This window comes from Coccinella septempunctata, chromosome 4 (assembly GCF_907165205.1).
Source record: "Coccinella septempunctata chromosome 4, icCocSept1.1, whole genome shotgun sequence".
NCBI lineage: Eukaryota > Metazoa > Arthropoda > Insecta > Coleoptera > Coccinellidae > Coccinella > Coccinella septempunctata.
Window position 1 is genome coordinate 23325758 of NC_058192.1, and position 15548 is coordinate 23341305.

Here is a 15548-nt window from a genome sequence, read left to right on the forward strand (position 1 = left end):
CGCGATATAAAGCGGCGCAGTCAGCTGACCATAACTTCTATGTTTTTATCACATTCAAGATGAGATTTTCACTCAGAAGAAGGTTGACTATTCAGGATTCATAATCCGTAAAAAACTTTACTCGCACCCCTTGCAGACTACCCTTTTTCGACCCTTTTCCGTATAAAACACCGAATTCGCGATATAAAGCGGCGCAGTCAGCTGACCATAACTTCTATGTTTTTATCACTTTCAAGATGAGATTTTCACTCAGATGATGGTCAACTATTCAGGATTCATAATCCGTAAAAAACTTTACTTGCACCCCTTGCAGACTACCCTTTTTCGACCCTTTTCCGTATAAAACACCGAATTCGCGATATAAAGCGGCGCAGTCAGCTGACCATAACTTCTATGTTTTTATCACTTTCAAGATGAGATTTTCACTCAGAAGAAGGTTGACTATTCAGGATTCATAATCCGTAAAAAACTTTACTTGCACCCCTTGCAGACTACCCTTTTTCGACCCTTTTCCGTATAAAACACCGAATTTGCGCTAGGAAGCGCGCAGTCAGCTGACCATAACTTCTATGTTTTTATCACTTTCAAGATGAGATTTTCACTCAGAAGAAGGTTGACTATTCAGGATTCATAATCCGTAAAAAACTTTACTTGCACCCCTTGCAGACTACCCTTTTTCGACCATTTTCCGTATAAAACACCGAATTCGCGATATAAAGCGGCGCAGTCAGCTGACCATAACTTCTATGTTTTTATCACTTTCAAGATGAGATTTTCACTCAGAAGAAGGTTGACTATTCAGGATTCATAATCCGTAAAAAACTTTACTTGCACCCCTTGCAGACTACCCTTTTTCGACCCTTTTCCGTATAAAACACTGAATTCGCGATATAAAGCGGCGCAGTCAGCTGACCATAACTTCTATGTTTTTATCACTTTCAAGATGAGATTTTCACTCAGAAGAAGGTTGACTATTCAGGATTCATAATCCGTAAAAAACTTTACTTGCACCCCTTGCAGACTACCCTTTTTCGACTCTTTTCCGTATAAAACACCGAATTTGCGCTAGGAAGCGCGCAGTCAGCTGACCATAACTTCTATGTTTTTATCACTTTCAAGATGAGATTTTCACTCAGAAGAAGGTTGACTATTCAGGATTCATAATCCGTAAAAAACTTTACTTGCACCCCTTGCAGACTACCCTTTTTCGACTCTTTTCCGTATAAAACACCGAATTTGCGCTAGGAAGCGCGCAGTCAGCTGACCATAACTTCTATGTTTTTATCACTTTCAAGATGAGATTTTCACTCAGAAGAAGGTTGACTATTCAGGATTCATAATCCGTAAAAAACTTTACTTGCACCCCTTGCAGACTACCCTTTTTCGACCCTTTTCCGTATAAAACACCGAATTTGCGCTAGGAAGCGCGCAGCCAGCTGACCATAACTTCTATGTTTTTATCACTTTCAAGATGAGATTTTCACTCAGAAGAAGGTTGACTATTCAGGATTCATAATCCGTAAAAAACTTTACTTGCACCCCTTGCAGACTACCCTTTTTCGACCCTTTTCCGTATAAAACACTGAATTCGCGATATAAAGCGGCGCAGTCAGCTGACCATAACTTCTATGTTTTTATCACTTTCAAGATGAGATTTTCACTCAGAAGAAGGTTGACTATTCAGGATTCATAATCCGTTAAAAACTTTACTTGCACCCCTTGCAGACTACCCTTTTTCGACCCTTTTCCGTATAAAACACCGAATTTGCGCTAGGAAGCGCGCAGTCAGCTGACCATAACTTCTATGTTTTTATCACTTTCAAGATGAGATTTTCACTCAGAAGAAGGTTGACTATTCAGGATTCATAATCCGTAAAAAACTTTACTTGCACCCCTTGCAGACTGTAATATCTTTGGGTTATTCTCGAACAGTCCTCTGGTTAGTAAGTGGGCGTAAGTGGGTTAGTAACATAGACATAATAATATATTATGTTATTACGCTTTATTAAGTCTATGGTTAGTAAGTGTCGAATTCCTGACAATTCGGTTCAATATCTGTCACCAGAGTCACCATATGTTGGAGGTGGTCCTACCTCCATGGTGCGAGGAAATCTTGTATAGACGTTTTCGGAATTTTTAATTTGAATTTATAGCTACTATAAATTATAAGAAAAATAGTGTGTGAATCGCGTTGGAAAACACTATTTTTCGTATTTCACGTTTTTTGCGCAACTAGCGAAATAGACTTATTTACGAAAAATGATACTTTTCCTAACTGTTTGCACAAATAACTATTGTAACTAGTGTTCTGCATGATGCTAGCATACAGTCTGTTAACCTTCAATCTTCAAAATTTCATTACCTACTCGACGTTCGACGTCCAACGATTAATTTCATTTTTCATTTTTTAATTTAAGTCAATTCTATACGTATAAAAAACAATGTAGAGTTTCTGTTAGACCTTCAGTCGATTTTCGGTAGATTTTCGAAGAATTATTAGTACTTTCCTTGACAAAAGGTGGTAAACTCCTTTCACCTTTCCAATTGCATTCTTTCTCGTAGACCTTTACTACATTGAACTCTATAGACTTTTATTAGAGTTCAATGTTCTATTATCGGCACAGGGGATTAATATCTACTGGCACATATTATATTGAAAATTGCATTTCTTTTATGTAGATGTAGGCACAGAACACTAATATAAGGTGATGTAGGTAGAGTAGTCTCTACCCTTCATAATTTATTTGTCTAGGAGTGTTAAAAGTAGCCTCTATATATTCCATTCACTTTTATAAAAGCAATCGGCTGGCCATGGAAATTTGACACACTCCACTCTGTAAACCCTGAAGATCTTTTATGGACGTATGGGACGGGTCCGGTGATATGGTTTGCACCAGAGACAACTCTGGTTTGCACCAAAGATAACTCTACCACTCTAACTCTAACCCTAAGCAAACCTAGAAATAATCTTTGGTTTGCACCACTTATATTAGTGTTCTGTGGTTTGCACCGCTACTCTGTAATCTGTGGTTTGCACCAGTGCGCGGACCAAACTTGCTATATACGCCCCATTGAACTCTATGGGAATAGAGTTCAATACGCCCCTGTACTCTACCCACAGAGTAATTTGTTGTTGTTTGTTGGTTATTGTTGGTAACAAAGATTATAACTCTATAATCTTTGGTTGATAATTACCGATGACAAAGATTTACCTCTCTGCCAATAATGACCCGGTTATTCCCTTGAAATCGATTTAATTTATGAACGCAACCCTATAAGTCAAATAATTGTCAACGTCAATTCTAACCAAACAAGCCTCTACTGTCCAGTGTCCATCAACAATATCGCAATTCACCTTACATTTTCTTATTTGTGAATCAGGCAAATATTAATTAAATTCATATATATTAGAAAAAATATATCAATAAAATGAATATAACATCCGCAGGTAACTACTCGATATTCTTTTCAACGAATGCTATTCTTTTCAAAATTTGCAAGTCATTTTAAAAATACAAGAATCTGCTGATAATGTTGAAATTGTTTTTCAACTATATTATGGTGTTAATGGGACTTCAATTTTTTTCATCAAGACAAATAAAATCATAATTTTTTATTTGTGGTACTTCATTGAACTTTTTACACTTACAGCAGGGGTGATCTCTCTGTTGGAAGAGCCTCGTCCTGAGCTTAAGGTATTTGCTTTGAAGAAACTTGATACTATAGTAGATGAATTTTGGCCTGAAATTTCTGAAGCCATTGAAAAAATGTAAGTATCTTATTCAGCACTTGAAGTTGTTGAGATGACTGATATACAATGCTTCTCTGATTACGTAAACAGTTTATTATGTACTCTGAGGCTTTGTCGAAATTGAAATTAGATGAAGAATTCACAAGAACATCTGGATATTTCAAGTGTCTTGTGGGATAATTTGAAACTTTTTTTATGAAGGTTACACTAATATTTTTTTATTCAGCGAAATATTGCATGAAGACAAAGTTTTCCAACAACATCAGCTAGCTGCCCTAGTTGCAAGTAAAGTTTATTATCATTTGGGATCATTTGAGGACTCATTAACTTATGCCCTTGGAGCTGGGGATCTTTTTGATGTTAATGCCAGGACAGAATATGTTGAAACACTCCTTGGTAAGTTGGTTATATGTTACTCTGAATTTTTAAGAACAGGTTTCAAATGCTGAATGTTCTAGCCAAGTGTATTGATTATTACACTCAGCAGAGAATTGCTCTTGCTGAAGGCTCTCCAGATGCCAAGTCTATTGACCCAAGATTAGAAGCAATTGTCAATAGAATGTTCCAAAGATGTTTGGATGATGGACAGAATCGTCAAGCGATGGGTCTAGCTTTAGAAACTAGAAGAATGGATATATTCAATGCATCCATTACCCAAGCAGAAGATATTACTAGCATGCTAAGTTATGCTTTTCAGGTGGGCATTTTCTCATACAGTTTTCAATATAAAAATTATTATATTTATGACAAGTATTTTTCATGGTTTATTTTATAGGTTGTGATGAGCCTTATTCAGAATAGAGGATTTAGAAACACAGTATTGAGATCTTTAGTAGGGTTATATAGAGGACTTCCAAATCCAGATTACGTTAATATGTGTCAATGTCTCATATTTCTTGAAGATCCTCTCTCTGTAGCTGAAGTTCTAGACAAATTGGTTCAGGCCGAGGAAGAAAGTCAATTGATGGCATATCAGATTGCCTTCGATTTATATGAATCAGCCACCCAACAATTTTTAGAACAAGTATTAACTGCTCTTAGAACAACAGCACCTATTCCAACTCTTTTGGAAGAAAAGTTCAAACCTAAAGTTGTTGATGTAGTTCCACAACAGGCAACGGTTTTGACTGACGCAGAAGAAATTACACCTGAAGTTAAGGAGGAAAAATCATTAGAAAATTTGGTGAGTCATATGAAATCAGAGACTTTTGCTTTTTGAAAAATATATGGATGAAGAAAAACTGTCATGTGTAATGGTCAAGTTTCATTTTCAATTTGAAGTGTATCAGTGCAGAAAATTGAAGAATAAAGGCTTGTCCATACTCATCCAAGGGTGTGTTCATAAACTTACTCCGAGAGTAGAGTATGAGTATGGCAATGCTCGGAGAGCATACTCTGAGGAACTAAAAGTACGTTTGTGGAAGCTTCGAGTAATCAGAGCTTACTCAGAGTAAGTTTGTGAACGCAACCCAAATAACCACAATTTTTTTATGATTCTCACAAATGAGGAAAAATTGACACATAGTTTGCAATGAATGATGATGACAGGAGGTAAGCAGTAAGAGTTCTATACTTGAATATGACCTCTACAATTTTGGCACTACCAAAAGAACAGTTCGTCAAACTGAATGTGTGTCACTGAAATGATTCAAAGACTGGTTGGGATCATATATTGCATCTCCCTAACAAGATTGTAATAATCTACCTTCATTTTTCTATTATGTAGTATACATGTTCTTGTATATGGCCAGTTTGCAACAGCCGAGAATTCTCTAGAAAATTTACTCGAGATTTCATGCGCCGTGAATTATGTACCGTTACATACGCACTTTCGGTAGAATTCTCTGTTCAGTTGCGTACTAAATAGTCTCCGCCCTTTTCTTGCTAGAATTTTGTAGAGAATTCTCCAGAGAATTCTCGGCTGTTGCAAACGGGCTTATGACTGCATTTTCAAATGTCCAGAGAGAGTATAGGGGTCCATATAAATCCAATGGATTCTCCATAAATACTTTTTCACATGTCAAGGCCAATTAAAACTGAAGTTTCAGGTTAGGTGAATGGAAAAGGTGGTGTGCAGTCTGATATCTATCTTTTGGTTTGTCTCAATTCACAAATCATTCAAATATTTGTATTTTTTTGTAGCATTCTGGCCGACATTTTGTTCGCCTGAAAAATTGCTTGATATGGATGAGAATTTTTCTTCCTTTAAATTTCAGTCTTTTTATATATACAGGGTGTTTCCAAATTAGACGTGAACCTTGGAGGAGGTGTTTGTATCACTCATTTGCTGTAGTTTGAGCCATATTTATTGATAACCAAAAATCAACAGTTTCCGAGATATTTGAGTTCTTGTGTTTTTCAAAGAATTTTGATTATAATTTTGGATTATTTTCATCAGAAAAAGATATGATACCTATGAAAAACGCAAAACTAATCTGACTACTCGTTCAGTATTTTTCATATTGTACATCCAAAAGGTTGTATATAAAATAATCTGCTGAAACGAAACTAGTGACTGCATTCTAACGAAAACTTTTTTAGGGTACGAAGAAGGAATTTGGCAAGTTTTTGAAATAATTTTTTCATACATAAATTGTGGAATTCGAAAGTTGCAGGCAAATTGGTATTAGAAATTGATTTTTCTTTTCTTCATATACCAAATTTTAAATCATACTACATAATTATTTTTCAACATCTAATACGGGATAGTTTTGATTTTTTCATAGGTATCATATCTTTTTCTGATGAAAATGATTCAAAATTATAATCAGACTTGGTCAACGTAGAAAAAATTGACAAAAAATGAAGTGAGGTGAGAAATTTATCGAAAAACACAAGAACTCAAATATCTCGGAAACTGTTGATTTTTGGTTATCAATAAATATGGCTCAAACGACAGCAAAAGAGTAATAATAACACATCTTCCAAGGTTCACATCTAATTTGGAAACACCCTGTATATATCTTTCGAATGTCAGCAATACCTTTTTCGTTATCAAACAATTTAGCATATGTGCGAATCTTTTATGTAGAGCTATATCTATTTTTTTCAGTAATTCCATTTTTCTTTTATAGAGTGATAATGAAAAGGAACATCAAAATAGAATCGAAAAACTACATACTATTCTGTCTGGTGAAGTATCTATTGAATTACACTTGCAATTTTTAATCCGATCCAATCATGCTGATCTACTCATATTGAAACAAACAAAGGAGACTGTCAGGGTTAGCATCTGTCACACTGCAACTGTTATAGCTAATGCATTTATGCACAGTGGAACAACTAGTGATCAGTTTTTGAGGTGAGTTAATTAGATTTGTGAAATGCATGTAAATCTGATAACAAAGGAATTGGTACATCCATGGTTGGTTTATTAAATGGTGAAATGGTGAACACTGCCTCTGGGACTAGTTCCTGTTTGTGTTCCAGTGAAAATAAATAAATAAATAAATTTGTGAGAGTCAGAACCAACAAATAGTTAGGTTGTTTTTCAAACTTGGTATGATGAGTGTGCCTCTTGACATAATTTCTGTCTGTAAGGAAGAAAATGTTTGGGCACATACTCAAATCTACATTTTGTAACTGTTTTATCTCATAAAAGCGTTTGAGAAAAGATAATATTAAAAAATATTTCTTAAGGGTACTGTACTATGGTTGCTGAAATGAAATTCATATTCTATTCTATGATGGATATTAGATGAGGCACTTTTTCTAGACCTTCGCCGGACGCCGATGACTGTGACCGTGTATTAGGTTCATAGGTTCATAATGATCATAAGCAAGGGGAAAATCTACTTGTCCCTTCACTGAAGATTTCTTCATTTCAGAAAATGCGCAATTAGGTAGCTTTTTTTTATTCAGATTACTCTAAGGTGCATCACATGATGTAAATTTTTGTTAGCAGAGTTATTACTTGATTGTTCATTCACAGAGAGAAACAGAAGATTTTTGGTATTTCAATAATAGTATTCCTGAACTCATGAAGTGCCGTGCTTCTGGCGTTTATATATCCTCTGGTTCAAAACCAATATATGAAATCTACCAATCTCCTGATCCACTTTGCATATAGATCAACTTTTAATCTTGTTAAAAAAGATTCATAGAAACTATTCCCACTGAAATAACTCGTAAAAAATTTGCTGAAATATTTAAAAATAGGCGAGAGTCACGCCACATATTTAGGCTCATAAGAAAAGCATGGATCCAACGAATGGATAGTGACTCAAAAATTCCCGCCTACCCTCACTTTTATTAGTACTAAACAGATGAGCATGTTAGAATTAAGTTTATGGGTAGTTTTACTCAAGTCATAATTTTCATTGAATTCCAGAGATAATCTTGAATGGTTAGCTCGTGCCACTAACTGGGCAAAACTCACAGCTACAGCTTCGTTAGGTGTTATCCACAGAGGTCATGAACAGGAAGCCCTTACACTAATGCAAAGTTACTTACCAAAGGAAGTTGGCCCTAGTTCTGGATACTCTGAGGGTGGTGGACTGTATGCCCTAGGTCTGATCCATGCAAACCATGGTAACAATATAATCGAATATCTTCTCACTCAACTGAAAGATGCTCAGAATGAGGTGAGTTACAGACTTGTGGAATTTGAAGCATGCTTTGTTGTGGGCTGTGTGTGGGGGAATTTGAATGACATGCATCCAGGAAGGTCATGTGCTAGCTCTGCTCTAAGCAATTGTTATGGGTGAAATAAAAACAGACGAAGTTATCAAATTCAAAGTAAATAATAAATACATCAATTTTTCAATGAAACGAATAACGTATTCTTATGAAAATGATTAGAGTAAGAAGAGAAACACTGGGAAACAAGGTACTGAATACCTAATTAATTAACTTTAGGCGCCAAAAAAAAGGAGAAAAAAAGTGAAGGTAACAAGTAATATCACTTTACACCAAATCAAATGTAAATTATTGCAAGTGTTATGGTTCTGGCAATAACTGATTCAAAAAATTTTTTCTTTAATAACATTTTCCACAAAGTAGTATTGTCATGTTTTCACTTTTCAACAATAACGAATGCGGTTCTAAAACGAACTTTCTGCAGATGTGCTTTTTTGGGTGCAATCGATTGAATAAATCTGCTGTACGATTCCTGCATTCGTTATTCTTGAAAAATAAAGAAATAATTTCAATTCTTTCTGAAAAGGAATAAACCATTTTCACCTTAATTGTTGAAGAAAGTAATTACCAATAATAATTATTTCATTGTCTAATGTTGACAATTAACGGTTACCATCGTAACCACAGAATGAATTAGTCAAATAATTGATGATTTCACATAGCACGGTTAGCGGAATGACTGGTACTGTACGAAATTCAAAAGTGAATATCTCGAAAACGAATGCATTAAATGAGAAAAAAATTAATACACTGAATTCAGGATAAAAAGGGCTTTCAAATGAGGTATCACTCACCCTATCTTTCCTATTCAAAATTTAGGGGTTGGTGTTCTAACACTAAGGGTTGAAGCGATATAGTTGTGAATTTGACCTTAAAAGTTGTCCCCCTCGAAGTAAAAATCGAAGTGTCCGAGAATTTTTTCGAAATACATTTATTGCGCCCGTTATCTCGTCTGTTTCGTTTTAAAAAGCCCACCCTGAATAATAACTTGATGCACCCTGTATTCATGGAACTCATGGGAATGGAAGTTACCATATTTGATTGAAATACAACATTTATGTTCATCGTTGATTATTTTAAATCATTTTGGCTAGATGGTAAAGCATGGAGGATGCCTAGGACTAGGTCTAGCAGCTATGGGTACACACAGGTACGATCTGTACGAACAGCTAAAATTCAATTTATATCAAGATGATGCTTGTACTGGAGAGGCAGCTGGTATAGCCATGGGTATGGTTATGTTGGGCTCCAAAAATGCCTCAGCAATTGAGGATATGGTTGGGGTGAGTTTTAATTTTCTTTGTTGATATTTTGACCTTGATATTGATTACTTACATTACTTCTTCAGTATGCACAAGAAAGTCAGCATGAAAAGATTTTACGTGGTCTTGCTGTGGGTATAGCTTTCACAATGTATGGTCGACTTGAAGAAGCTGATCCTCTTATTCAACAACTTATGTCTGATAAAGACCCAATTCTTAGAAGGTCAGGCATGTATACCATTGCAATGGCCTACTGTGGAACGGGACACAACAAAGCTATCAGGAAATTGCTTCATGTAGCGGTAAGTTCTAATTTTTTCATTTCACTACTGTTACGATGTAAAATGATCATTTATGATGACTTCATTTGCGTGAAACAGAACATTGAGAACATGTTCAAGTTCTCAGGAAGTATAACATATGCTATAAAATTTTATTGTATTGGCGCGGTTTTGACCACTATAATACTACTTATAGTTGATTAATTTATAATGTGTGGTTCCTGTTAATTTGACAGTCTCTTCATTCAGAATTCTTCTTACATGTGACTTACCTTTCTGATTATGCGTATTTGTGGCATAGACATAGAGACATGGACTGAGCAATGCTAGCATGAAATTGGCTATTTTATAGAAAGAGAGAAATCATCGTCGGGCCATTACCTGTCTCTTTTGTGTTCACATAGAGGTGAGTGCGGACCAATCAAAATTCTAGAAAAAGACAACTATCATGCCCAATGTTCAGTTTCTCTCTGTCACTTTTTTTGACCGTATTTCATGCTTAGATAGAAAGGGAAGGAACTGTCCATGTCTCTGTCTATGATTTGTGCGGTATCGCATTTGATATCGGCCAATTACGTCTCAAAGGTTTGTCCTTATGGATGACACGGCGGAAATGTTACTTTTTGACTGGCTTTCGAAGCGGTTTTTTGTTTAAAACCTCGTCTTACTGTCGATAAACGACGATTCTGAAATTCCTTATTTATGCGCCAATGTATTTTGAATCATTACGTCTAGAAGAATCTTTGGCATTGACCATGGAAAAAGTTATAATATTTCCAGATATGTTTCAGTTTTAGTTTTGAGATAATATGTATTTTTGTAAATGCCTAATATTCGAATAGGCCCTCTGCCTATTTGGGAATGTTATGAAATTTGTAGTGAAATCAAAAATTCGCAGTTTGTTTGAATTGTAACAGCAAGTTGACACTTGGTGAAAAAGAAAGGAAATGATGAAAAGTTCAAACGTTATATAGTATGTTTCTGCGTTCCATTTGAAAAACCAAAGTTGATGTTAGCTTTCGGTAGAAGCGGCAAACTTGCAAAGCTAAAAATATTTTAGATCTATAAGATGGGTTTTACCAAAACGCCTTATAAGCCAACCACCGTGTGAGATACCCGTCACATTATTATCTTTAATACTACCCACTGCCTCTCTACTCCTTAATGATGTAATGGAATATAACAATTTTTCTCGTTGTTATCAAATATAAATGTCAATAAATGACTTTTCATGAATAACATTATGTATTGGATTCATTGTGCTACTTTCATAATTTTGGCTTATTCTGTACAATGTTTATGCTAGCATTCGAAAGCCATCTTCAGGGAATCTCGAGAAACCTGTCAAATTCTGAATATCGCCAAGTACAGTGGAGAAAACGAAACTGATGTCATATCCCCAAAACAGATGAAGCAAAATCGAATCGATGCTCACAACTTTCTTAGTTTCAGACATCTGAGGAAGTTGAATATTCAAAATTAAATCTTGAGCTCTTCATCCCAAGGGTGTTTGACGATCGTGGATTTGGAGGTTACCGCCATAAACGCTGCTTCTTTCAGTTTTCTTCGTTTTAGATTTTCTTATTTCGATATTGTGGGAGCTTCATTCCATTAAATCTTGAGCTCTTCATCCCATTAAATCTAGAGCTCTCCATCCCAAGGGTGTTTGAAGAGCACGGATTTGTCATTTTCCCTGTTGAGCTAGTCGTCGGTGATCTTTTATTTTTGTTTGTGGAGCACTTCTTGTTTTTCCAATATAGGTTCTTCTGCAATCGCACGGTATTTCATAAATGCATTTCTTTATTTTTTATTTTGATTTTCAGGTTTAACTTCAGGCATAATTAACCCTTATTTTGTCATATATTCGATAGATTTTATCTATTTGTTTAGATGTAGGTTCTGAACATCTCGAATCTCATATCAATTGCCAAATAATTTTTTTCATAAAATTTACCATCATCTTACCCTCAGTACAAACTTTTCATTGTTCGATGCGAATTTTTTTACGTCTTATTAGAAATCATCACTACGCTATATGTATTTACAGAAGGAAGTCAGTTGTAAAAGTGGAAGTTCCATGTATTTATTCGATAGTCAACGTTCAAGAGGGTCGAGAATTGGGGTGAAGAATCCCATTTTTTCTCGTTTCGGGTTTTGGATCAATTTTTCAGCACATTTGAATATTCATATTCATACCCTCTTATTCAACTACATCATTTTTATCAGACCCGTCTCTTCTCATGGCTTGGAAAAAATGAATAGCATTTATAATTTTGCAACTGAAACACATAATCTGGGATTGCCAAATTTCAAATGTCCGAGTACGAAATTATCGATAAATTGCAAAGATTGGTAGTCTCTTTCTTGCACTTTGTTTGTTGTATTTTCTTTTATCTACACTATGAAGTAGAGGAATAGGTCGAAGCGTTGTATTTACGAGTAGTTGCCGTTTTTGTATAAAACGGACGTTAATTGACTGCCAGTTTTTCCGTGGCAGCCTAATCCACTTTCCCAAGCCTCCGCACCAACACTATCCTGGGACATCCAATAAAATTCCGTGGAAAGCTGCTTAATGACGAAGCACTTCCGCAGAGTGACAAAAAGCAACACGGGACAACCTCTTTCCACGTGGAACGACACGTTTGTTATTTTACAAAATAAGTGCTTAGTTGGAAATAATGGATTTAAATTGCTGTTCCCTCTACCAGTAAGTCTGACTTCTGTTGTTGTTAGGAAGTTGGAGAGACAGCCATAATCATTCGAGATTTCTGTTTGCGGAAATTTTCTGATGCTGCTTTCGTTATAAGATAGAAAAAAATATTATAATATAAATGTTGATTGGAAAATATTCTGGGAGGGAGCTCTTGTTGAAAGTTCTTATGGGTTTTCTCTTTCAACATATTGTAACGTTCTCAGGGTTAATTGAATTTCTTTCTCAACGTCTAATTTATTTACACAATTTATGTACTCTACTCTAATTTATTGACTTTCACTACTTTGCACAGTGTAACTCTTGGGGAATTGACTGTTCATTAGGGTCTGTTCAGAATACTAACTGCTTTGGGGTTCACCGTGCGTATCTTTTATATCGATACGCCCCGACTCGAGAGGATTCCAGACTAGCCGGGAGCCGTAGCGATGTTCCCGATGTTTTCGTCGGCAGGGGCGTATTCAGCGAATTCGGACGTAACAATATGAACGTTTCGGCAAGCATTTGGCGATTAATGTTTTAGATGGAGGAGTCCGCATTCTGCCAAATTCTTTTTGTCTTGGGGTCTTATTTATAAGGTTATGAAACAATAATGCTACAATTAAAACAAAAACATGCAAAACCAAATATTCTCAGGATTAATAATTATAGTGCAGCGTTCAAAAAAGCGGTGTTGAGCACTAGAAAAAATCGTTACAAGTAAAAATCCAAACTCCAGAATTCAGATATTAAATTCATAATTCGAGATTAGGGAATAGAGGTTATACGCGTATTCTCTTCTCAAATTTGTGTGCAGTAAGTAGCGTTCTGCTATCCTGAACTATGCTTATCTCTAAATAAGCTCAGTGTGTACGTTTTGAATAATGCATTTGGGTTTTTCCTGAAAAGAAACCATTACTTTCAGAACCCCCAGAATCCGGAATATTCTATTTAAAGAACGTGCATATAATATGGCCGTGAATTTGAATCGGAGCTTCGATAACGGAGGTAGGGATATGAGCTATTCATTATTAAATTTCAATTTGCTAGTTCATACATACATACTGTTTCGGGCCTTTACGGTTACTAAATATAGAGACCAACAACTAACAAGGTAGCTGTGGTGCTGAAGCGATTTAATGTAATGATTTCAAGATGAATCTGAATAATGGAATAGTGTAATGAGCTGAGAGCCTAAATATATTATTAACTACATCAATTTTCCTGGAAATGTATTTTTATCCACTTTGCCAATTAGCGTTCGATCTGCACTGTAGTTTATTCCTTTGGGAATGAGAAGGTATTTATCGTGTATTCGATGTTAGGTCACAATTTTCTATTCTTAACGAACTACAATGAAATCAGGTATTTCCGAGAAATAAAAATTCCATGTATTTCATCTAATTAGGTTGTTTCCGAGAGTAGTATTATTATTGGAAAAAAGAAAATACTTGACATGAGAAAAAAGCCGAATTTCGATGTTCATGGGATTACGAAACTTTCTACCAAAAAAAAGATGTAAAAATAATTTTCACGCTATATTGGTAGTTTTAATTTAAAGACGTTGTTTAAGTCGGTTTTTGAGAAAAGGACATTCAAAGAATTAATTGCCTCTGAATGGATAATTTCTTCTCGGTCAATTTCAGCGCCTTGTATATTTTTTCAAATCAATATTTGGCCATATTTTGTTCCAAATAACCTATGCCGTAGCCTCCAATAGTTATAATAATTCAAATTCCTATACTCCATTCACTTTTATTTTAGCAGTCGGTTGGCCATGGAAATTTGACACATTTCACTCTGTATAGTACGAAAATGTGGGGTTATGACGCTTGTCAAAACATTTTTGGGTTTTAAATCAACGCTATGTTGCCCGTTCTACGTAAAAGTTTCTGTTATTACGTATTTTATCACAATATCGAATCTCTTCGGAAAATATGTGACGAACATTGTTGAAGTTTATACAAACTGGTTGAAGGCATACCAAATCCAGTTATTTGCATGGAAAATACAAGATGACTTTAAAAATTTCGCATGAATAAACAATTAGCAGGACAACTGGCGCGTATTTGTGGCTGTTCATCTTAATGCATTGATATAATAATAATAATAAGGTATTTATTGGTACCTTAAGACATTTACAATGTATAGGACAAGTCAAATGAGAAATAGAAAAATCAATTTTCGGGAACTTATTCTCCGATGACATTCATCGAAAATCCTGTAGTAAACTTTTCGCATTAATTCACCCAAACATAAAATTCTCAAATGCCACCACTTTTTTGGGTCTCCCAATAGAAAGAAATTCTTTGTCATCCTCTTCATTCACAATCTTTCTGATTGTGGAAATATTCAGCTGAAATATATGTCCTTTAGATTCAGATGAAACATTATATAAATTCTCTTACATTGAATATATTCGCTACCGTCTGACGTATTGTGGATTTTAGAATTTCAGGGTATAACTACATATTTGAATGAGCGGACCTGAATTCTATAGCACTTCCTGAAACACTGTCTCTTTTTTCAATCACTTTCGGCATTTTCGTAATATTAATTGATATAAGTTGTGGCAACGGCCTTATGACATTAACGACATTTCATGAGTGCCAACCTTACTCCGTTCTAGTTACAAAAACCTGAGAAAATTATTTCATGGCCAACCGACTGCTAAAATGAATGTGAATGCAATATAGTTGAAATACAGTATACAATACATACGAAGATGCAGAGCTTCAGGTATGACCCAAGGTAAAATGTAACCCCTTGGGGGTTGCTTTCATATCGGTGGGAGAGAAAATTTCGGAAAATTGGTCTATATGAAAGTTGTAGAGTAGAATTTTTTAAATAAAAAAAAACCCTAAGGGCTACTATATTGAAAATGTGTGAAATCAGTAAAAATTCAGAAAATGCCCTCGTTTTACCAA

The 15548-nt window shown here is 35.2% G+C and overlaps 1 protein-coding gene across 1 annotated transcript in view; it reads left to right on the forward strand.

The window, feature by feature from the left end:
- Positions 1 to 3289: 3289 nt before the first annotated feature.
- Positions 3290 to 15548, forward strand: part of LOC123311024 (26S proteasome non-ATPase regulatory subunit 1) — a 79359-nt gene continuing 67100 nt past the window's right edge. The window contains exons 1-9 of the mRNA XM_044894770.1: positions 3290 to 3448; positions 3652 to 3769; positions 3978 to 4147; positions 4210 to 4448; positions 4527 to 4934; positions 6826 to 7052; positions 8082 to 8334; positions 9484 to 9672; positions 9738 to 9953. Coding sequence (XP_044750705.1) covers positions 3430 to 3448; positions 3652 to 3769; positions 3978 to 4147; positions 4210 to 4448; positions 4527 to 4934; positions 6826 to 7052; positions 8082 to 8334; positions 9484 to 9672; positions 9738 to 9953 — 1839 coding nt within the window. The 5' untranslated portion in view covers positions 3290 to 3429. The remainder of the gene's footprint in view (positions 3449 to 3651; positions 3770 to 3977; positions 4148 to 4209; positions 4449 to 4526; positions 4935 to 6825; positions 7053 to 8081; positions 8335 to 9483; positions 9673 to 9737; positions 9954 to 15548) is intronic.